This window comes from Lepisosteus platostomus, chromosome 2 (assembly GCF_059453375.1).
Source record: "Lepisosteus platostomus isolate fLepPlt1 chromosome 2, fLepPlt1.hap1, whole genome shotgun sequence".
NCBI classification, from domain to species: Eukaryota; Metazoa; Chordata; class Actinopteri; order Semionotiformes; family Lepisosteidae; genus Lepisosteus; species Lepisosteus platostomus.
This window is the reverse complement of record NC_142612.1, coordinates 962,864-984,736: the sequence shown is the minus strand read 5'-3', so window position 1 is coordinate 984,736 and position 21,873 is coordinate 962,864. Positions and strand designations below refer to the sequence as shown.

General features: G+C 37.7%; 2 protein-coding genes across 5 annotated transcripts in view; one reads left to right on the top strand and one right to left on the bottom strand.

The window, feature by feature from the left end:
• Nucleotides 1-1,301: 1,301 nt before the first annotated feature.
• Nucleotides 1,302-14,302, bottom strand: dis3 (DIS3 exosome endoribonuclease and 3'-5' exoribonuclease). The gene is made up of 21 exons (XM_088644472.1): nucleotides 13,976-14,302; nucleotides 13,475-13,632; nucleotides 11,577-11,770; nucleotides 11,156-11,229; nucleotides 10,657-10,824; nucleotides 9,622-9,780; nucleotides 9,001-9,114; nucleotides 8,601-8,738; nucleotides 8,340-8,486; nucleotides 8,017-8,133; nucleotides 7,369-7,470; nucleotides 7,213-7,277; nucleotides 7,033-7,117; nucleotides 6,348-6,475; nucleotides 5,948-6,034; nucleotides 5,049-5,205; nucleotides 3,870-4,084; nucleotides 3,538-3,706; nucleotides 2,970-3,128; nucleotides 2,411-2,533; nucleotides 1,302-2,041 (listed from the first exon to the last, which is right to left on the bottom strand). Exons 1-21 carry the CDS (start codon nucleotides 14,192-14,194, stop codon nucleotides 1,964-1,966), a joined length of 2,856 nt encoding a protein of 951 aa, XP_088500598.1. The 5' UTR covers nucleotides 14,195-14,302; the 3' UTR covers nucleotides 1,302-1,963.
• A 269-nt stretch (nucleotides 14,303-14,571) lies between these two features.
• pibf1 (progesterone immunomodulatory binding factor 1) overlaps nucleotides 14,572-21,873 on the top strand; it is a 41,770-nt gene continuing 34,468 nt past the window's right edge. Inside the window, exons 1-7 of one of the 4 annotated variants that reach the window (XM_088644470.1) lie at nucleotides 14,572-14,735; nucleotides 15,101-15,355; nucleotides 16,747-16,847; nucleotides 17,302-17,500; nucleotides 19,449-19,568; nucleotides 20,560-20,693; nucleotides 21,255-21,363. In XM_088644470.1, the coding sequence (XP_088500596.1) occupies nucleotides 15,107-15,355; nucleotides 16,747-16,847; nucleotides 17,302-17,500; nucleotides 19,449-19,568; nucleotides 20,560-20,693; nucleotides 21,255-21,363 (912 nt within the window). In that variant the 5' untranslated portion in view covers nucleotides 14,572-14,735; nucleotides 15,101-15,106. Of the gene's footprint in view, nucleotides 14,736-14,926; nucleotides 15,356-16,746; nucleotides 16,848-17,301; nucleotides 17,501-19,448; nucleotides 19,569-20,559; nucleotides 20,694-21,254; nucleotides 21,364-21,873 lie in introns of all 4 variants that reach the window. The other 3 variants (XM_088644469.1, XM_088644467.1, XM_088644468.1) reach the window with 3 other exon arrangements.

Genomic DNA, 21,873 nt, shown 5'->3' with positions numbered 1-21,873 from the left:
TTTTTTTTTCCAAGGAAGAAATAGACAGCAGAGCTCAGACAGAGCAATCAAACGTCTACATTAAGTATTAGCATAGAAACAGCAGTGTTGCATGTACCTCTACAAGCACTTGAGCTAAACAAATCACTACAGCCTGATGGTTTTCTTTAGGTGTACTTAAAGAAACATGATATGTTATTTCTAAGCTATTATCAAAACCCTTGGTGGGTAATACGGAGTGGACTAAATATCATCACTGTAGCACCTAATCTAAAGAAACGTGATTGTTGTAAATACAGGTCAATAAAGCTTATGCCTATTACAGGAAAATACAGATATTTAGATCTAGACTAGAGGATGATCAGTAAGGTGCTGGGATTCTGTTAGTAGAATTTGTTAGATCTTTGAACAAGCAACAGCTGTGAGGGATACAAAGAATATATGGTATATTTTAGGTTTTCTAAAAATCCTGAAAAGAGCTCAAAGATCAGTCAGCTAAGAAAAGAGTAATTGATACACGCATGGGAATGTCCTACATTGATAGGTGAAAAGAATTTAATCTTGCACAGAGAAAATGAGAAGGGGACATGATAAAATATTCAAAATCCTCAAAAGTATTGCCTAAGGAAAATCACCATAGTAAAACACAAGCTTGAAGATGGGTGGAACCTACAGGTAAGCACATCAAAGGCTGAGGAACTGAGGAAGAAGCTGCCCGTCTATTTCGTTGGCCCCAGTGGTCATCTAAAGTCTGTCCTTTTCAGCTGGAGAGGAAGCACATTTAGCAAGCAGAAAGACACTAGAGTGCACCGTAATCAACTTCCATATCATGGCGTGTGTCTATTGATATTTAATTTCCCAGATCACCTCTAAACATCTGTTAGCTAAAACTACACCCTATGCCACTCAAGTCGGAGCCTGACCAGATATTTGTTCAACTCAAATGAAGTTTAAAATAACTTAATAGTTTGTACCTACCTTTGGTTGAAATATGTTCATTTTGACAGCATCCAAGAAGTGGTTAAAGAACAATGTCAAAAATGGCATCAACGCCTTGTGTTTCATGTTCATTTTAATCTTGCATAGATCTTAAATAGTAGAAAACCAGTCCAGTTCTTATTCCCTTGTAGTTTCCTACAAAAACAGCACTAATTTGCCAACTCAATTGATTTAAATTTTTCAGGAATAACACTGAGGAAAACTGAACCGAAAACATAACTTGCATATACAATATACTGTACTGTGCAGTCCAGATCATTGAAAGAATTATGTTCCCCTGTATGCCAAGTTAACTAAACAAGGTAAAACAAAGACTTAACACCTTTATACTTAAAAATGTATTTGTTACAAAGCATTTGTACAGTGTTGGAACAACAAACTGTTTTAAATTCAACACGGTGAAGATTTGAACCATTTTTAAACCAACAACTGGATTTCACTACATAAATTGCATTATCTGTATTTCTTCTGTACAACAGTGTAGTAAAATGAAATATGCCAAAACCAATTGCTGATAAGAAATTTCATTCATCTGTGAATGTAAATTTAGCCACTGTGATCTGTTGTCCTCATCATAAGCCCTTGGGGATGATGCTTCTAATAGCAGTGTCATGTACATCTTACAACCAAATACAAAACGACTGACAGACAAAAGACATCTGAACATCAAATACGAAAGATTTCCTAATATTTGCAGGCTTATCTGTCTCACTTCTTAACTACAAAAATTCAATTTTATGGATCTGTAATGATGCTCTGTTAAAACACAATAGTTTTATGCTGGAACATGGCTAACCAATTATATATAAAACATCTCTGGGAATATTGCAATGTGTCAGATGAAAGGTTTACAAAAATATTAGTTGTTTGTGCTCTTGACAAACAACTCACAGGGCTCAAACATTATAAGAAATATCTCCAAACAACTATCAGACACTAAAGCAAAAACGTAAAAACGTCAATCTTGCAACAACTGTCACTGTCCTCAACAATCCAGTTTGGTCTTCTTTGCTTCAGGTTCACAGTCTTGCGCTGACTGAGGAGATACACTAACCCCAGGGATCTGGAAGAAATTTTTGTTTTATATGTAAGCCTGAGGCATTGAAGTCTACCAAATACATTAACTGTACCAACATTTGGAAAACAAAGCTGCTTTGCTTCTATACAGTGAAAAGCAGTATTTACTCCATCAAGAAGAATTTTTATCTGAGCAGGAGGGAATGATAAAACGAGCAATTATCGTTAATTATGAGCCCTAGTTACATCTATCATCTTTACCTATATGACATCCATCTTGTCTGAATATCTGGAATGAATCTGATTCCCAGAAAGGGCTAGACATACCTTAAAATCCTTTAATGTGAAATTCTAATTTTGTTAAATTGTTTTAGAGGTTTTTAGGGTTAAAATTACCAGACTCTAAATTTCTTACCACTGGCTCCACAAGGGACATTCGAATCTTCTGATGCTGGATGTTTGAAGAATCTAGACTTATGGTAACTTTCACTTTGTCAAACAGATGAAAGGTGTGGTGTTCCACAGTCAGGGCAGGAATCTGAAAAATAAGGATCACAAGAATATTTCTTGAAGAAAAAATAAAACTGATGTACTTAATTTATTCGTTATAACTTTTAAAATCAAAACCACAGGAGAATACACTGAGACTTCAAAATGATGTCTGAAAATGAATTAGGTTTTTAAACAGAATGGTTTGTAGCTTTCTTCATCTCTATTCATCTTCCAATTTAAATGTGATTTTATTGATCACGAGCTGCATCATTACATTAGATCATAGTACTGACATCTCACAAAACATTAATTGCAAATATGGATGAATGGATGATTATTATAAAGAGGTTTTAAAGTGATACATTTCTAAAAAATCCTTTCTAAGATACAGAAAATACAGACCTAGTGTTATAAGGAAAACACAAATTACTGAAACGTATATATCTAGAGTAATGACTTAAGAACCTGAAAACATTAAATACCTCCTCAATAAAAGTCAGACGGGGGTTGTTTTTGTCTTTGTTTTCAAAAAACACTCTGCCTTCAAGTCCATATTTGGGTATGAGAATAACGATGGCATTTTTCTTCACAAACAGAATAAAACCTTCTTCATTAAGAATCCCTCTGCTTTTGAAAAATAACTAAAAGAGAAAAAAAAAAGCACATTAAATTTTGATTATATCTTATGAGATTCTCTTTTTTTCCCAAGTCTAAAAAAACACTGTCACAAACAAAAATAAAGCCAAATGAACATGAGTAAACCAATAACAGTACACGTAAAATATGGGCTAGGAAACAAAGTACAAAGACAAAGAGCTGTAAATAAAGGCAAACGGCCACAAAATGAGGAACTCATCACATTTCACCAAAAAACGAACCTTCACATTAATTTTAAACATTTTGCGCCACAAAAAAAAAGTTTAAAAACTTGTAAAAGTGGTTTTAGTATTAATGACATTTCAGAAAAATTCAGAAAAGAGGCACTAACATCAGCTCTAACTACAGTGACACCACAGTGAACACACTGCTTGTGGTTACGAGGAATCGTACCTGTGTGTGGAAGGCAACCGATGCTCTCTGGGCATACTGTGCCATTTTGTGTCGATAGTTCAGGTTGTTGCTCAGAGCTGCCTGCTTGTGTTTGTCCATCAGGTCAGGATACGTACTGTCTGCTCCTATAGCTGCTGCCAGCAGACGATGCACTATAATGTCAGCGTACCTGTAAGAAAACTCCATAAATCTGCTGCTTGCCAGGGGTACACTGTACTAAAGACACGTGTCAAACTTGAAAACGAAATGCAGAAATTCACAAATCCAAAGGAAACACTCAGCGCACGAGGGATCGGTGTCGATTACCACTACTTGACCTCCGACTAACTGACCTTCTGATGGGCGAGGTGAAGTGCGTGTAGATGGGCGAAGCGAGGCCGTAGTGATGGTAATCGCTGTCCATTCCAGAACAGAAATACACGGCCTGCATCATGCAGCGAGTGGCCAGGATCCTCAGCAGCGTGTTGAAGTACGGAAACCCCTGTGCTCGGGCTGCATCCAGAGAGTCCGCAAGCGCCTTCGCAGAGTCCGTTCGGAGTTCAAAGCTCTGGCAGAAAAAATGTCCAAATAAAATAGTGAGGTCCACAGAAAGTGAAGATCACCAACAACACTGTTTTGGACTGCCAACAACACTGCCACTAATAATTTGTTTAACAATATATTTCTAACACAAAGTCTTTTAGAATTTATTAAGTACACAAAATTTAACATTCGTCTCATTTGTATTTTATTCTTGCTTGCAGAGAACCTTTTGAAATAAACAGGCAAACAACAAGGACCTTGATGAAAGAACACTATTTGCATTTTATCAAACCTTTCTTGACAGACAGGAGAAAAACAATGCAGACCGAAAGGGGAGAAAGGTGTAATAAATTGAGAAAAGTAGGAAATCTTCCAAAAACACTTTTTAGTACAAGTCTGGTTGGTAAGGCACCATCCCTTTGATTTCTAGGCACCAAAAAAACAAACAAACATAAAACCCACTGAATGATTGTTGTAAAAAAGGCTGAAAAAATATTAACTGGTAAAAGCGGAGGAAACAGAATACGCAATGATCTCAAAAAGGCAGAGAACCACAAAGGTAAGGAAAAACTAACAGGAAAAAAAACTTGGTTTAACAGAAAAATCTCTGTGTAGGCTTTCAGAAACAAATGCAGTAAAACGGGAACCACAGCAAATTGATCTAGATGTGAAAGCTGTGGGAAATGGTTAAGAATCCTTTCAGCTGGTCAGCAAAATCTTCAGATTACTGAAAAGGCCTTACAAAATACAGTAATAAAATAATGGCGCCCAAAACCTTTAATTTACTAATTAAATTTGTTTTTGCATGTGATTTTTCATTTTATGTTTACTTATAAAAATGAATATCTACATTAATTTTGCAAAGACAAGGAGAATGTACAGAAATCCATTTACAATGTGGCTGTCGATGTTTTTTCACATCTTAAATATTTTTCTGTAATTATATCTGCATATGTCTTACTAGAAAAATCAACTCACAAAGTGCTTACCTTAGATTTTGCTGCCTTGACAAGGATGTCATAATTGGAAGGCGGTGGGGCAGGATGTTTCCTGAGAAGGGCAAATTCGGGAAACTCTTCGTAGATCTTCTGAGCTACTGATATGTTTGCTAACAACATGAACTCTTCAACCATAGAGTTAGTATCCCTGTAAATGAAAATTAAGAAAGCAGAGAAGTACAGTAAACTCCAGGAAGTGCAGCTGTGTACAATTAACCTAATTTACACTGAAGCTGTCAAAATTATAATCACAGACATCAGCAAATATAATGAGGAGACATTATGAATCACAATGCACATTCATTCTGAAGTAATATTAAAAAAAGAACATTCATGTAAACATTATTTAGCTTACATGATAAAATAACTTATGGACTTAGCAAGAAATCTAAAGTGCTGTACAAAGGCATACACAACAGGTAAAAAAACAGGTAAAAAACTACAATAAAAAAGTAAAGCAGATTGACTCGGTAAGACCAACAGCAAGACTAAATTACATGGTGAAAGATCATGGTAAAAGGTCCACAGAGCTGTTCCTTCCCACCAGCTCATTTTTTAAACTTTTCCCTTCTGGCAGTTCTCAAAGCATCAAATGTTGAATGTTGCTTGAATTAAATAAATAGGTCTTTAACCGAGATTTGCAAAAAAGAGTACAAAGTCTAATGGGTCTGAGCAATGAGTTCCAAGGACGTTGTGCTGCACGCAAGAAAGCTCTCTTCTCACATTGTCCAGAATCAACACAAATTAGGTGAACGGCTGGACTCTACTCATGCATTGAGTCTTTAGGACGAGATCTGGAGCTAGCAAAACAAGAGATGTGTAATGCAATATTCTCAGAATAAATGTCACGGCTTATTGAAATTGGTAAAGTGAAATGGGAAACAACTCACTTGAGCTCCTTGGTTTGCATGTCAATGGGGTCGTGAGTCTCACTGTCTATGTGGAAACGTACTTCAGGAGAAGACAGAGTTAACGCTCTGAAATAAGGAAAGAAAAAATAAAACTGAAAAAAATTAACCACTTATTTCCTAGAGGTCAGTCTTTTTTCCAAATAATCAATTAATCCCAAAAAGCAAATTAAGGCAAAAAGCAATTATACTCAGTGCAAAAATGTTCTCATGACTAATACATGACTACTAAAACAATTTTTAAAACTGAAGCTAATGAATATGGAATAAGAAAAAGGGAGAATTAAGTGAAATCAAACGTTTCATATCTAAAAAAGATAAGACATTTATTGAGACTTTGAAAAAAACAACTGCAATGCAGCAAAGCAGGAGACCAACTCACCCGTTTTCAATCCTTTTCTTCTTAAGTATCTTGGCTAATCTGTTCAAACCGCGCAAGCTTTTGGTTATTTCATCGTTCATGCTGGCATCATCGATTCTCATCTGGGCTTCAGCGTAAGTAAGAGATGCCTGAGGGCAGAAAATGGCGGCACATCTTTCTGCATTGTCAACGTTTTGGAATGTTTATGAACAGCTGAACAAGCCTTTGAAACTCTGGTTTGCAACAAAACCTTTATCTTAAGAGATGAATCCATCTACAAATACAGGTCTTCTAATTACTGAATTAATTAAATGGTTTGAATTGTCATTATTTTGGGCCATGCTGCCTCAGAGCCGTACCCTGAGTGAGGAACAGCCTGGGTTCTGCAGGAAGTCTATGGTAGCAGCTGTGGCTGTACTTTTCACAGGCTGTCATTGGCAAAACCCTGCAGAAATCACTGTCTTATTCATGCAGCAGAACTGCTCGTCCTTGTTGCAGCCCTTAAAGAGGTTAAGCTTTTCCTGATCGCCAATCACATGATGTCAATACAGGAACATTTTAACATCTAAAGGAGATCCAGCAGCACTTTGCACATCACAAGCATACACAAAAAACAGTGCACCACAGAGGAGCATAATACATCCTTTAATAATGTTAACGTACAACCCCTCATAAATTAGGCTTTGTAGTAAATACATTCACCAACCTTGGAATTGATCACACTTTTTGTAAACCGCGTCTTAACAATTTCAGCGTTGTGGTTCACCTCCCAGATGCAAGAGAACGCCAGCCTGAAGGATCAGACACAGTAACAGTTATTCAGCCAGAACTAGCGTGAAAAGTTCATGTATTGTTGTGTATTTAAGAGGAGCTACAAATCTCCTACCTCTCTACATTAGATCTTAGAGAACATAAATTTGAGCTAAGCAGTTCAGGAACCATGTCGATTCGCTAAAAGAAAAGAGAAACCAATTTTAATTTAGCAGGGAAATTCCAAAGGACTTTCAACAATAAAATGCACTGCAATATTTGTTCACATTACCCTTTCGCAAAGGTAGACTGTGGTCCCTCGGCTCGCTGATTCTTGGTCCAGAGCATTTCCAGGACGAATGAAATGACTGACATCCGCTATATGAACTCCAACCTAGCTCAACGCAGAACAGCAGTACAATGAATCGTGTTTCTGAAGACATTTATTACAGGCAACAAGTTCATGTGGAAAATGAAGACGCATTCGCATTTGCTTCAGACCATGTCATGAGAAGAATTCTTTGTTCATCCTAGTAAGATGTTTTGAGTAAGCATTTGAAAACAAATTTTTGTGGAGTCCAGAACCTAATGAACATGATGTGATTTCCACACGACCCTCAGAATTTATGGAATGTGGGCTGATGAAAGTTGCAGTATCTAAACTCCTTCCCTTTCCTTATTTCACCATGGTTGTTATACAAATGTGTTACTGTTGTGTTACAACAGATGTTTACAGCTGTTTATTAAATTTATGTCTGGTTACATTGTTCTTCACTCTTGTGTTCTGAAGTCTGATAAGTTAAACACCAACTTCACTTCTTCACAAAGTCTTCAAGTAGCTACACAAATTACAAAAGCATTCATTTACACCTTCCTCAAACCTTCCACCACAACAAGCCAATACCTCTAAATTTCCACCTTTGCTAGAACGAGTGAGTACCTCTAAATTTCCGTTCTCCAAGTCCCTGCAGTGAAGTGCATCGTCGATATCCGTACACCCGGGAGGATCCACACTACACACATGTAGGTGTCTCAGGTCTTCACGGTTTTTCATATCCTACAAGAAAGAGACAAACACGAACCCAAGAGTGAACTTACAACTGCAAAGGAACAAAGGGTGTCACCATCCGAGACTGGGAATTAGAACTTAGCTTCAGCTGAACAGAGCACTCAAGACTACAAATCGGCACCTCCATTTCTCTTAAACCATACTGCAAACTAAACAAACAGCCTAGGAAAGTGGACACAGAGCAAGGCATCTACCTCCTCTGTTATGCTCCATGGCATCTTGGGAAGGAAGCCGAGGACGGCCTGGGAAAAGGCCTGATGAGGAACGTCATGCTCCAGCAGGAGCACTTCCGTCTCCGTTCCTTTGTCCCCGGCGCTCCCCAGATTCCTCACAAAGTGGCCCTACAACAACCAGGGAGAAAATAACCTTCTTATGTGACACTTCCATCACTATGAACATGGTGGTTTTGAACTGTGAAACGCCGTTGAAAGACGCTGTTGAAATCATTGTCTTACATTGGGATATCTAGAATTTTTAGGCCAACCGTCAATGGCAACGATAATCCTCTGTCCTTCTAAAGCAGAAGCCTGACGAGTTTCTATTCGGATCCGGGGGATCCTGCGGTCAGCTGGAGTGAATAAATGCCTTGTTGCCTGTAAAACAAAATCATCATAATACATTGAAAGCCCCAAAATCTTCATTTCTGGAATGGATGCAAGATAGTTTTTAATTTGTTGTATCCTTCAACTGTGAAATAAAAAGCAAGAATAAAACAAAATATTTTGGTGTAATTATCCTTACTAGGACTGTAATAAGAACATATCACTTTCCAGATTGTGAATAATATAAAGCACGTCACATGAAATTCGGCTTGTAACGAAAACGACAAAAATCTTTCTTTCAGCTTGGTTTTACCTCTTTAATATGTGATTTTGAAAGCATTCCGCAGTACGGTCTCCAGTTTCGCTTTATAATGCCCACGACTCTCCCAGTGGGTTTCAGCATCTTCTCACTGGCTACAGATTTCAGCTGGAAATTCCAATAGAAAAAAGTATTACAACCTTAGATCTGAAAAGTCTGAATAACTTTAATATCTGAATAACTAAAACTCAAGTGTTCATTTAAGTGGTTACTAAAATATTTTTATTAAATTATGCGCGGACCGAATAGAAATGAAAAAATGCATCAACTAGCGCATGGCCGAAATTTGAAAACCTAATAGCAGAGGTGAAATGAGGATATCCTCTTTGTCATAATCTTTGTGACACAAAGCTTGCACCATACAAAGAATCCCATCACTAAGAATCTACTTGAATCGCAGCGCTACAATGAATGCCCAAGGTGTTATTCAGTGGGGCTCCTTATACTGTTGTCAGTGAGTGTATCAGGTGTTACATCAAACCCCATCTGACACCACGACACTGCAAGAACACATACTGTATTTATTAGAAAGCTATTTTTTTTTCATTGCATGAAAAATGTAATGCATAAAAACAGAATTATTTTATGGATAAAAGCACTTTGTTTAGTTCTCACAATATTTTCCTTTTCGTCTTCATTCTCATCTTCCTTAGGGCCTTCGTCCTCCAGGACAACAGAGGAGGGGGCTGCCCACTCGCTTTTGGGCAGTAACTCCACAGCCACCACATCCTGGTGCACAGCCCGGTTCAGGCTACTGAGTCCCTGGATCAAAACCTGGGGAGAAAACCCTAGGAAGGTCACCTCCAAGTAAGACCTTCTGTCCATTCAACATCTAACTCAGCATGGTAACTATCTGAGAAATTAAAGTGCCTAAAGTTCTTTTCTAACATGGAAACCAATTATCATAAACGAATCCTTCATTCAATATCTTTCATTGTATACATACTGGAGAGCAAAAGTTGTAGACATCCTAGCAGCATTTGTAAGTTTATATGTGTTTTATGAGCATCAACTATTTACTCAAAATCTGTAGTTAACACAGCTTAGTGTGAATGAGACAAAATCTACTTTCCATTTAGAAATCTATAATTCACACTGAGCAGAATCTTCAAAACCTAGAGATAAAATATAAGAGCTGCTAATTAGTAAGTAGCTAATACACCACATTTATCAATCAAATGTAACTGACTGACCTCAGGAGCTCCTCGTCATTAACATCATTTGTTCCTTCGCAAGAACTCCATAAAGCGTAAAGGTTAGTTCCGTACTACAAAACGCAGATCTATCACGATTAACTGTTAGCTTAAAATAAAATACCTACACTTTTAAGAGATTATCAGAGAACTGCATTTCAGTTTAAAGAAAGACACTGAGTGAAGATAGCAGAAAAATACAAATCATCTCAGACATTTGGGCAGCAGTGTGTTTCATTTCAAAGGAACTATAACAATCTGACACAAAAATTGATCAAGATCTCATAGCTTTATACTCACAAATTCCCCTTCCCTTACAAATGCTATCTACAAGAAACCAGCAGTGTCGGATGTAAGAAAAACAGAAATGTTTACATCCTGATATCCACATTACACCACAAAAGAAATCTGAGATAGACTTGCAGGACAGTTCCTTCCACAAAAGAGCAAGACCCACCTCTACATCTTCCTCCCCGTCTCTGTGGACAAACACACTGGCCTCCAGGTAGTTGTCTCTGTTTGCACGGAATGTGCCCTGGAGCAGACGCCCAGACTTGATCCCAGCCTGTATTTTGGAGAGTGGGAGATGCTCTGGAAAGAGGATCTTACCCCTGTCACTTTCATTCTGTGGGGGTCAAAGAACATACTGCTGTTTAAAATAAGCTGCAGCAATGCCATCAATGTCAATTTTAAAACATTCCTCCTTCTCTTTAAAAAAATTAAAATCCCCAGACTGGTATTAAACAGTTTTCATGCCATGTCTCTGACCCAGTGATGTTTATTTTTAACCAAACTTCAACTTCCTATTAAAGAGTAACCGGTAATTCAAGAATGTTTATTTAAGAACAGCTTTGATCCACAAGCAGTCTGATCTCTGCTTCTTATACAAGCCTTATGCAGACTAGCACGAGTGTCTACGTCACTCAAAACAAGATCACAGCGGTGCTGACACCTACATTCTCTTCCGATTTCAAAGCCAGGCGGTCCACAAGTTCGGGGTTTGCAATCAAGCTCTTAATGTACTCTTCACCTGGAAAATAAATATATATTCACTAACACATTCTGAATTTAAGTGATAAGATCTAAAAGACATTCTATTAAGAAACAAGTACTGAAAAAAGTATTATTTTTCTAACCTAAGGAACCTGTCAATAATACTATTCTGTTTTTGATACAAATTGCGTTGATATCTCTGTCTTATCATTGATCTAGTAATCCTTTTTATTTTTTACTAAAAGCTATAATTCTACTTGCTGTGTGTAGCTCTACATAAAACTTTGACCTTAAATGAAAGGCCACCTTTGATCCTACCAACAAAGCAAAAAACGAATTCAATAAATCACACTGCCAAGATCAGCATAAGACAAAAAAACTTACAATTATATGACACCAAGCCGATCTCTTCAGCTTTCTCCTTGCACTTCCCATCATGTGTGAGCAGAATGACTTTCAGGTCCTCGGCTGTCTGGGCCTTCTTCAGGTGCTCAGTGTACCACTGAGCCGCCGCACGGATCGCCCGGTCGTGCAGCTCTGCGGCGCTTTCTCCCTGCTCTTGCTCGACGTAGGTCTCCCTGTCCGAGAACAAAGGAGACACAGGAGCTTCTGTTTACTCACTTCTGCTCAGTAAACACACAAAAAGACAGCTCCCTTAAAACAATTACAGGACTGTTATTTCCAGTAACATATAACATATAGACATAAGCCTGCCTTGACATGAGCCATCGTTCTTATACTATTAAAATAACTACAGCTGGCTCAAGAATTCTTTGTGCCCTTGATACAATGTAACTGATAGTTGGTTTTAGCAAACAATGCTGACATACTCTAATAGAGAGTACTAGATATCACAGAAACAAATCTGTCCAAAGTCATTGCATATTTTTTAAAAGTATGCACGCCCCACATGTCAGAATTCTGTAAATCCACCTTGGGCTTGAGTAACAGACAGGCTTTGTAACACTTTCAGACACGTCTCTGTGGGGATTCATGCCCGCTCCTCCCAATGCATAAGCATTTCATTGCATTTGTACATATGACAAATTACACTGTGTGGACTATTAAACTGTTTTTATTTTTAATCAAAACCAGCACATGTTCTGGCTGAAGTCTGGGAATGGTAATGAACCAAACAAGAACACTGATTTCAGGCTCCCTTAACCATTTGAAAGTACATCTTGTGGTGAGCTTCAGATCATTATTCTCTGAAAAGTCAATCTGCAACCATGTCTGAGAAGAGGGAACTAGAGTATTAGATAAAATTGTCTATTATCTTTGAAATATATATTTCCTTGAATTCTAACAAAGGCACTGGGAGCAGAGGATGAAAAAAGCGTCAAAGCAGAACAGACTGAAGTCCCTACTTCGCTGAAGGGATGACTTTTTCTTCAGACATGTGTAAATCTGCCCTAACACTCCATTTCCCTTCTTCCAGCTGCATCACGTTGTCCCATTTGAAAAGTCCCATCTTTCCTTTTCATGTTGCTAAGACATGAGATTCATGAGGTCAGCCTCATAGGGTGGTCTTGAAGACACTGAATCCTGATAATCAACCTTTTGTTTCAGCACGTCGCAACAAATTGCCAGAGTGTTTTACAGATTTGTGTGAAGAGTTTTTTCCCCAATACTCCCCACTTTTGGCCTTGAGTGAGAGGCAGCCACTTTTCCAACTGCACGTTGGGAGAAAACATTTTCATGGCAACTTCCCAGTTGAGTAGCACCTATCCCATTAGCCTTGAACATCTGGATGAAGGACATCAGGGTCTAAACTAGTGTCTTATCAGTGTTTACATAACTGTCACTGGAGTAGCTGAGGCTGATAATTTTATACCATAAATATCCAGACAGTTCAGACTCAGATTTTGAGTGCTTTGCCTCCTTTACTATCCAGTGGTAACCAAGATGATTTCCAGAAGCCTCTAGAAACCTTCTGTGTTTTTGTGAAACTGACAGATACCTAAAAATATTTAATGATTTTTTTCAGCATTTATTTTTGATAAGGTGATTAGTTGTTACAACCAACATTTCATTACACCGCGTCAAGGGCATGAATACATGTGGATCCAAATATCAATTTTGTAAAGAAATAAATTTGGAGCCAATTCATTTTTGTAAAGAAACATATCTGGTTAATTTATTAAATTATCATACCTGTTACAGAACAAAATTGGACCAAGCAGCAACAGCAATAAATCTGAAGAAAACACCACTGACAGAACATTGTCTTTTCAGCCTAATATTTACTTGCCAAATTCTAACAAGGAAGAGCTGCTTTTTACCTATGGTGTTCATTAGTGAAAGTGTAGAAATGTTTCTCCGCGTTATGAATGGCATCTTTGATCCTCTTGTAAACTGGAGCACTTCTGTGTCTTACTTCTTGCAAAACCGTCTGCAAGATTATCACGTTCCTGATCAGCGGATCTTCAAGGATATCGATCTGGATGGAAAGACGGTGTGTGATCAGTTGCATTTCTGTTCAGACACATAATCAAATCAGGTTCCATTACTGTCAAAGAATCGTCAATAAACAACGAAATAAAAGTAAAATAGACCTTTGTATGACTTGAAAACATGAATACACTAAGGAGGAAAAGACGAACACCACCGGTAAAAGGAAAGGAGTGATGCACCGGATGTTTAGCATGAGAATGTCCTGGGATTGTAAATCGTTGATGCATTCCTCTTTCGTAAGCTTAGGGCTTGAATTGTTTTAAAGTTCTAAGAATGAGAGATACATTTTGATTCTCCTACACAACGAAAAAGAAAGAGTATTGCAGTACCTGGTGTAAAACGACATTCGTGTCTGGAATTAGGTAGTGAGGAGAAGAGCACAAGCTACTCTCCATGTAGGCATTTCTCTGCAACACCGTGGAGTCCTGTGGGCACGACTGACAAACTTCGCTTCCACACCAGATATCATCTCTGAGATAATGCTCTCGAACAATCTTCCTCACCCCGCCGGAACGTGTCTTCTTTACAAACGTTTTAGACTTCAGCATCTTTATTTAAATTTTAAAAAAGACTTGCCTAAGAACAAATCGTAAACACTGAATACAGCAGCTAAACAGGGGAAAACACGTGTCGGCGGGTGGCCGAACACTACTTAACCTGGGTTTCCTACCTCCACGCAAATGCTTTTGCAAGATTGAAATACAGTTAAACCAAGTGTAAGCTTTTAGTTGGCCACCTGAACGTGCTTCGTCTACATTGAGGAAGGACAGCGCCCCCTGGCAGCCGGGCTGTTATACTGCCGTTTCGCACGGTTTCTCAGCGGGTGACCCAGCCAGGTAAAACGACTACCTCCCGGAAACCGGCTAGATGGCGCTGTAGGCAAAAAGTACGTCTCTGATGGTAGAGCATCTCTTTCCAAATTCACCGTTAGAAAATGTTTTGCAGCAGTGTTGTTAACATCCGGCGGTTTCTAGGGTGATCGGGACAGGCGGGAGGATAAAGTAATGCTGTCGTGAAAGGAATAGGAACAAGAAACGGACTTTATAAAGATTGCAAGAGTAAACGATCTGTTGTGTGTCAATAATTAAGGTAAGCAACATATTTTTAGCTGCAAAATGGGTTACGGTCTCAACTACAATTCTTCCCACTGTGTAACAAATTGGGATGCCCTAAGTTAGCTACATCTTATTGGAAGAGCCTTGGAAAACCCAGGACTTTCAAATGTGTGAAATACTTCCTAAATTTATTTTAATAGATCCGTTGATTTGTTTTCTATGTAGGCATATTTGTAAAGCTGGTTTTCAGAGTTGTCCCCCAGCACACGAATGAAAAGGCTGCTCTTCAGGAAATTGTGTCCCGTTTCTTGACTGGAGAATTCAAACAAGCGATTTCAGTGAATATCGAACTCATAACGAGCAAGTGTGGTGCTACAGGTCTGCTTGTCAACACAGCAGCTGACGATGCCTCCCAGGAGACACAAAGATGCCAAGGTCAACGTGTCCAGCTCTCTGGAGTCGGAGGACTTGAGCTTAGAAACCACGGTGCCCACCGAGGACGTGTCCTCCTCAGAGGAGAGGGAGGGGAGCACGAAAGTCACCAGGCAGCTTATTGAGAGGAAGGAGCTGCTGCACAGCATCCAACTGCTGAAAATAGAGCTGTCGCAGAAAGCCCTCACCATCGACAACCTGAAGGTGGAGTACCTCACCAAGGTGAGCGACTGCAAAGGGAAGACGGGCAGATGAAGGTTTGATCCTAAAGTACTGTATTAACTACTGTAGAAATATAACATCCAGCGCTGGGTTGAATAAGAAAACAAGACAGTCAAGAGGGAATCTGTCTGAGTGTGTTATCACTCCAGCAGAAGAGGAGTGAGCTGGCAGGCACATTAAAGACATCTTGAGCTTCTTGATCACTTCTCAGGGCGGTTAGCTGCTGTATCACATTAGATGATATGTGTGACAGTATTTCAAAAGTAACAGTTGGTAAAGGAAAATTAGTGAGCAAGTGTTATGGAGGACAAAGAGCTGTACAGCATTAGACTTCTCTGCTTTTGCACATAGTCCCTTTGTTGTAGAATGCTTGTATCCAGAACCTCCCTGAGATTCTTGAAACTGTAAGATTTTCATTGTGGTATCAGCGAAACCGCTGTCTCGAACTCAAATAGCGTCCCAGAGATGAAAATCACATTGGAAAGGTCAGACTGTAGAGAGAATGTAGCGAAACTTTAAAGCTGTTTGTTCAATCTGTCATTCTTTTGCTGAAGTTGTTGCATCTATGTGTAAAAAGCAGACAGTCACTTGTAAAGTGTAGAACCCACAGCAACTGTATCTAATGTACAAATTAATTTGGGTGCCATCAGTATAAGTGAAATATAAGCTCAAGATGTCTAATAATCTGATACAAATACTATATATATAATAAATTATAAAGATCCCAGCATAAGAACCCTGTGGAATACCTGATTGGTGATGCCTGGATCATCATCAGATTCAAAATTGCCAAGATTTATGAATTGGGTGCTATTTGCCAAATAGGTGACTAACCATCAAAGTGAGGTACCAGTAACTCCTAAATAGTTTTCGATGTTATGCAGTAAGACACTGATTGACAGCACTATAAGCAGCAAGTAAACCCAAAATATGATTTGATCCTTTTAGCAACCATCAGCAAGTAATTAACCTCCTATCAAATACTGCTTCATTATGATGTCTTTGCCTAAATCCCCACTGGAAGGATTAAAACAGCTCATCAGATGCAAAATATGTTTGCATTTGAGATGCAAATACCCTTGTCAGAATGTTTGCAAGAAAAGGCTAATTAGGAAGGTAATTATTAAGCACTTCAGGTCTAAACCAAGTTTGTGTTGAAAACATTGTAGACTTCTATGTAATCATTGTTATATTTGCAAATTAATTTTGAAACAAATTCTCTTTGATTTTCAAAACATTAAAGAATAGTTCAGAATTTCTCGGCTGCAAAGTCTTTCTGCATTGTGATGATGCTGCTGCTCACAGGGTAAATGGTCACTGCTTACACATTTATGTATACTTGATACATTACCCCAAAACTTTGAAATCTAACTGCAGTATAATTTCTGTAGATTGAGGAGCTGGAGGAGAAACTCAATGATGCCCTTCATCAGAAACAGTTGCTAGCCTTACGACTAGACAGTCAAATCAAACTACAACAGGAGGAAACCAGGTGAGAATGCATTTAAGTCTGGAATATTGCTTAGCTCTTATTGCTAGCTGCATGAAAACTGAGATTCCTATGGGCTACTGTTTGCTAAAAATACTGTGTCCATCCACCCGTTTTCGAATTGCTTTATCACATATCCCGGCAAGCAACGAGCGCAAGGCAGGGTACTCCCTGGATGGGACACCAGTCTATTGCAGGCACACACTTTCACACTGGGACCAATTTTCCCAGAACTAACAAACGTCTTTCAAAAAAATACAGATATCAGGCTGTCTTGTTTACAATTTCTGTTTTTTAAAAAGATGCATTTATCATACTTTTTTTTTCTAATCCACAGATGTTGCTTGTAGCAGAAGCATTACTGATGTGGTGTGCATGTGCTTAGCTTTTGTGGAGACTGTGCATGTAATTTCCTGTAAGATCTGGTTAACCAAGCGTCATTCTTCTTTCGGAACAGGAAACAGCAGGCTTTTAGAAAGCAAGAAATGGACACCATTATGTCACGACAGAAACAGCTGGAAGAGACCAACTTGCAGCTGCGTGAGAAAGCCGGAGATATTCGACGCAGCCTGCGTGACCTGGAGCTCACCGCAGAGCAATACTCCCAGCTGAAAGAACTCCCGGAGGACCAGCTCTCCATCCCCGAATATGTGTCCGTGAGTAATTTATTTCTTCCTCTGTAGACACCTTATGATTGGAGGAACTAGATTTGTATGTAATTTGAGCGTGGGTATGTCCACTTTTACATGCGATTGCAGTTTTGTGTTATGTTGTATGACAATATTACACATTGTAAAATAGTATATATTGAAATGTAATTATATTACATTTAAATAACATGACAAATATGTAATATGATAGTGTATAGAAGAATGATATAATTTTCAGTAATAAATTACAGCTTAGTGCCTCCATGAACCCTAAGCTGATTTCGAAGTTGAACTAAAGTCTGGGCTACCAAGAACATATGATCAGTTTATATTGATATAATATACATCATAATATACCATTGTATAACATATGTTGATATAAGCTGCATTGGCTGCTGTACATTTGTAGTGGATGGAACTTACAACCCTCTTATATTAACCTAAAAAAATATCTGGACAGCAAAATCGTTGCGCCTCCATGCAGCCCCAGATACAGTATATTACATTCATCCATTTTCTAACTACTTTATCAAATGCAGCGTCGTGAGGGAGCTGGCAAGCTGGTATATTACATTGTTTTTAAAACAACATTTTAAATTTTGTTCTGCCTAATTTAACATTCATGAATTTGTGATTCCGTATGGCCTTCCGGGTCTTGGGTGATGAAAGAGCACAGCAGGAGTCGAAGGTTGTTAAGCGCAACTTTCAAATTAGCAGCACGACAAACTAGGATCAGGAGAAGAATCCAGTGAGTGAGAGAGCCCCTGCCTGCCCCGACCCGAGTACTCACTACCCAGCACCCGCAACTCGGCCTGCTCCCGGTTCTGGTCTGGTCACTGTCATTCCGGGGAGCGGCAGGCTGGAGTCTTTACAGACACATTGACAGTTTTATTGCCCTGCTCATTCCAGTGGGACCTGCTGTTCAGGGAGCAGGGTGTTCGCTGTAAAAGAGAGAGAGAAAGTGTAGGTGTCCCCTGGTTATTCACAGGTTATATTCTGTAGCGGGTTGCTATATGTTTGTGATGACTGTTGTTTATTTTCATTAATCAGTATTATTTTTATTAACTTGGAGCCAATGCAGGAATGCTTTGTCATATAGGGGATGTTTACTTATGTCTTTTAACCATATGTACTATATGCTGTAGTACATTAGGCAATGTTATGAGAGAATGTGTCTATTCTCGTTTATTAAAACCCTACTGCAGACTTATCTTGTTCTCTAATTATTTTATTAAAAATGAACAATACTGAGATTTCATTCATAAAGTTCAGTGTAAACTTATAATAGATTATGTGCATTTGAATAACATTCATGTAATCTAATTTTAGTTAATATTATTGCAATCATTCATGTTGATATGTTAACTGGACTTGCAAGTCCTTTTACAAAGTCACAAGGGGGCAGCAGTGTACCAGAAGAGTGAATAATGCACTGTATTTGACATTGTGCAAAATAAGTACCAACAGGAGATTAAATTCTAATAGTTACTGTTGGAATTTTTATTTAAATAAAAGAACATCACTATATTTTTTTGAATAATGCCATGAAACCTTAAAAAGGTCTGTGCATTTAATTTAGTAATATTTCTTCCTAATGTAATATAATGTATTACTGATAGGGTTATGATAAACTTAAAGGACGCACTCAGCGCTTCATGGGTAGTTGTTCCAGTACAAAACAATGTATAAATGTATAAATAAAATAAATGTAAAATTTGATGTTTTAAATGTATGGTTAACAATGTTGAGCCAATTGTTATGTTGAAGGGCAGAGAGTCAAAATGTTATATAGTTGAAGGACGCACTTTTGGGTGTGATTGTATGTATTTGAATAACATTAATAGCATTAACTGCAGTGGGGTTGAACTAGAAAGTGTTGATATCCTTTATTAAAATGTAAATATTTTTTTAACCATTTCTGTGCACATTAACATGGTTTATATTTTGTAAATAGGTAAGATTTTATGAAGCAGTTCATCCATTGAGAACAGAGGTTAATGAATATAAGACTAAAAACCGCAGCTCGTCTGAGGACTTGAATAATTACAGAAGTCAACTGCAATCAGTGATGGAAGTAAGTATGTACTGATGCATACAATAAATGTTGGAAGTTTAATATGTTAGGTCTTAGTGGTTGTGCATACTATGTATAATTTTGCTTTTGTTTTCGCTAAACATCATCTGTCCTTCATTGCCTAGCTTTAAATAATTTATGAAGACTGTCATCATTTAGAAATATAATGAGTAACTATGTTACCGAGTCACTAATTATTAGTCACCTGTAAAGTTATGATGGGTGGGGAGGGCTTTTCATTCAAAGCAAATCATTGAATGATGCGTGCAGGAAATTCAGATCATTCTGGTTCTCTATACGTGGCCATCACAAATTCATTAACCCTGACATTTATATAATTGTTCAGTCACTAATAATTGTTAGAAAATAAAGTAAAATCTCTTAAAATACCAGAAGAATCTGTAATTTTCTATGCTTATACATTAGTATGTAGAACACCATACCAAGCAGTAAAACATACATTTTTTTGGATGATTAATATTTTTTGAAAAGTATGAAAGATTACACTTAATCAGTTTATCCGCTCTCTCCCTCATTCACCTACAAAGTTGAAGAAATTACGACACCAAAACATTTTTGTTCTTTCTGCTTTTCCAAGTGGAATTAACGTCTTTGTGTTCATGTATGTAAGAGTTGGAAATGCTTTAACAAGCAAGTATGACTATTCAGACAAACACAGACTCTGCTCTGTAATCTAGACTTGTATAGTTTGTGACTGGACTGAGGATGTCATTAGCTGGGTGATAGGCATTCCCCAAGTAGGAATGCACAGCTGGTCCAGTGCCACCAAGATTAATTCGTTTTGAGATGGTCAGAGTGTCCAAAGCTTGTCCTTTTAGTAATACTTTAACTCTCTCATTGGCGCTGTTAGCTTAAGGTGTGAAAAAGAGGTTCCATGATCAGTTCATCTATCCATCCATTAACAGCAAGTTGCTTAATCATAGTAATGGTAGGTGTCCTGGTAAATGTTTGTGTATATTGTGCTTTCCAGAGTTATGAAGAAGAAAGAAGAATGCGCTCAGAATTAGAAATCAGGAGTCAGCGTCTTGCTCTGGAGCTGGCAGACACAAAACAGCTCATCCAGCAAGGTGACTACAAGCGAGAAAATTATGACAAAGTTAAACGGTAAGACACAGTTGAGGTGCTTCTTGGAGTGTGTTTGTCTATATATTGAGCAAAAGAGGAAGCACATCACACCTGGAACAAACTCAAAAGGTTTTTATCAGTTAAATGACAATTGCTTTTCCAACAGGTGGAAAAAATAATTATTTCTGACATGCATCAGGGTGGTGCATGTAAATCTTTCATTTGTTGTTTAAAGAGGACTTGGTTCCACTGTAAACAAGTTGTCCGGTTTCCAAAATACTGATGTCATAAAGGTGGTGTTCTGATTTTCACCTGTATTGGCATTCAACAGGTTAAAAAGCTTTTGTCCAACCAGCTCTCCCACTCATGAAGTGATTTAGTGTTTATTCAATAAAGGCACTCCATTGCAGCAATATTGCATATTGCATTATGTTTTATATTTTCCACATTTCACTCATTCCTTCATGTTTGACATTTGAGTCATTTGTCTTTGTTTTCTTTTCTATGTCCATGAGATCTGACTGTTTAGTGATACTTATTGTAATGCTTTACTCACTAGAAATACAGTATATATATATAAAACATATTTTTGTTTTTTAGTGAAAGAGACAGCCTTGAACATGAAATCTCTGACATAAGAAAACGCTTTGAAATACTTGAAGTAACACACAAAGCACAAACAAAAGAGAGGAATGACTTGGGAAAAGAGGTAAAATAATTGCCTTTATGTTTTTTTATATGCAACAATACATAGATATGAAAATAAATAAATTTTTCTTTTGCAAACACCTTACATAACTCAAATGTAACTTTATTATGAAACAATTAGCAAAGGCAACAATAAAAATATATTTTGGGGGAATTTTGTCTGTGATTTTTCTGTAAAGAGATTTTTATGTGTTGTAATAGCTCATGTGAAAAGGCACAGGTACGATTTTGACTTCAGTTTAATGGCTTTAGAACAGATTTATTTCAATTATTGTGATTTTTTTACCCTTAATGCATTAGTAAAGCAGTTAATTAAGAGATGTTATTACACCTTGGTAACAGTTACGTGTTAGGGTTTCTTGAATCATTAGGTTACAACCTAGAAACACATCAACGAATTCTTAATTGTTTAAATGACTTTTATGTTTTTATTTACTTGCAAATCACTAGGATATTTCTTTGTATTTGGTATTTTTCTTCTAAAATTTGTTTCTTTATAGATGTCACTCAG